Source organism: Merops nubicus, unplaced genomic scaffold (assembly GCF_000691845.1).
Source record: "Merops nubicus isolate BGI_N331 unplaced genomic scaffold, ASM69184v1 scaffold19002, whole genome shotgun sequence".
Taxonomy (NCBI): Eukaryota; Metazoa; Chordata; class Aves; order Coraciiformes; family Meropidae; genus Merops; species Merops nubicus.
In genome coordinates this window covers 14879-17139 of record NW_008595827.1, presented here as the reverse complement: position 1 = coordinate 17139, position 2261 = coordinate 14879, and the positions used below count along the sequence as shown (strand labels likewise).

The following is a 2261-nucleotide window of genomic DNA, read 5'->3' as shown; positions in this document are numbered from 1 at the left end:
TTCCTGCAAATTAATCAAGGAACAATGTTAGCTATTGAGATGACAGCCCACTGGATGTTAAAAGGTGTGTACGCAACCACACCACCACATTTTCACCCCAGTGAACAGTGCAGCAACCCACGCCGAGAGATTGCCCCCAATTTTTTTATCTGATATTAAAAATACCTTCCCCCTCCCTTTTTCTCCCAATAATTATTTCTAAGATTGACATTTCTTAATACAGAACAGTATGTAGTTTGGTCTGGTTTTCCCCAGATTAAATGGATGGGGTATTTTTTAATACAGCCATACATTGGTGCTAGAAAGCAGCTGCAGCACAAGGGGGTGCAGCAGAACTACAGAGCTGGTGCTGAGGACATGCACAGCACACTCCTCTGGGGAGAGCTCTAGAAAATGAAGCTGAAGAGGAGCATCTGCTTCGAGACACTATCTTAAGGATGTGAGCAAGCTTCTGGAAGCATTCCTGTGCTCTGGTGGGAGTTTGGCAGTGCTGAAGTCCTTCTGCAGAGCATCTCCAGTAAGACAAGTAAACGGGCACAAATCAGATCTAACCAGCGTATTACAACACAGAACATAGTTCCTCTGGAATTTCTACAACTCCGTGTGTGTCTGCACTCTAGTTTCCATATTTTACATGCAGTTCTCTTTTGCAACCCACCTGTACATAAGGTGGTAGCGAGAGATGCCTTGTGCTTTCCCACCCATCTTGGACAGCCACTCAGAGTAGGTAGCACGAGGTCCTTTTTTGCTAGGGAAAAAACCAAAACCAAAACACCCGTTATTTCCCTGTGTTATCTTACCACTCTGTACTCAAATATCTGCAGGCTCTGTGCTACTATGACCCATGAGATTTTGATGCACAGGAGGAGTCAGGAAGCTACAGCCTACATTAATTTTAGCCTTGCCATGGAAATGAAGTTTATGAAGTCAGAGCATACCTGATCCATCCATTTCCTTCCCCCTCCCTCTGAATGCTCTTCAGTCATATTTGACAGAAGATCAGACATCTCAAAGGTGTTAATTCGTCACTAGGTACTGTGCAAATTAGATGCTGTCTTGAGAAGAAAGACCCAAAATAATTTCTTCAGGGAGGGAAAGATATTTTTAACCCAGTCTCATATCCACATGAGAGGCACTAAGTGGCCTGCCACAGTATGTGCTGCCCTTTGTCCATCCAGCCAGGCAGGGAATGCAGGAAGGCAGTCAGTGGGTATGAGAGGGGAGGAATGGGGGCTTGGACTTGGGGTATTAATCCATAAGAAGTCTTCATTAGTTGCACTGCTTATAGAGTAATTTGCTATTTTTCTCCCATCTCAACTAAATACACTAGACATTAAACTTCTATTCCAGAGAGACAGCAACTTGGCAGAGCAACTGTCTTCTCTCCTCCTTCCAAAGGATGTTCTGAGATACAGACCTCCACTCCATTTCAGAAGTACTTATGTATAGACTGTGGAGCCCACCACTTTGGGATAAAGAAAAGGATTTCAAAACTTCAGAAAGTTATTTCTCCCACCCCCAAACTATTAACCAGCAAGGATTTAATCAGAAGTTTTCTTTGGAAGTGCTGTCACTTCAACCATAGCTCACTATAGTGTCTTAACTGATTTAATTGAGGAATGTATAGAAAATATTTAAATATTTATTACAACAATAAAACAAAGCTACTTTGAGGGATAAATCAAACTGTTTTTAGAAGACACTGATCTTCTACATATAGTATATTGGAAATTTTCTGCCCTCACAAGGTGGTTGCACATGAGGAGTCCTCCACTTTCCCAGTTGATGAATTGAGACCAACATAATACTGCTGCTGTTCACAGAAGTGAACCAGACAGCAGTAACACAGGAACTGTGGCAGCTCCTGAGCCACTCACAAATCAAGTAACTGTAAAAATAAACTCTCTGGAGTCCAGTATCCATGCTGGAGGCTTCTCCAACCCGCCCCATAAACAAGAGAACTAGTGAAAATAAATGATGGCAACACCACTTTGACAAACCCAGACCGAGATTATGTACCAAGAACAACACTGGTTAATCAAACTGGTATAGTAATACCAGTTAGTAATTATGGTTGGTAATAATTTCTAAATTCCAGGATAGAAACAGAGTGAAATGCAAGAGTTACTTTTACAAACAGTCATTCTCCAATTACAATCAAGAGAATGAAAGCTGATTTGTTCAAACCCAGCATTTGTATACACTCAGAGTGTTCTTTTACAGTTGTGTTTGGTGCATCTGCTGCCAATTCCACCCCCCCA

At 42.0% G+C, this 2261-nt stretch overlaps 1 protein-coding gene across 1 annotated transcript in view; it reads right to left on the bottom strand.

Moving 5' to 3' along the window:
- The window catches only part of LOC103769032 (DNA-dependent protein kinase catalytic subunit-like), a gene marked incomplete at its 5' end in the record, with an annotated part of 19683 nt that overhangs the window by 2913 nt on the left and 14509 nt on the right, over positions 1–2261 (bottom strand). Inside the window, one exon of the mRNA XM_008936205.1 lies at positions 659–748. Coding sequence (XP_008934453.1) covers positions 659–748 — 90 coding nt within the window. The remainder of the gene's footprint in view (positions 1–658; positions 749–2261) is intronic.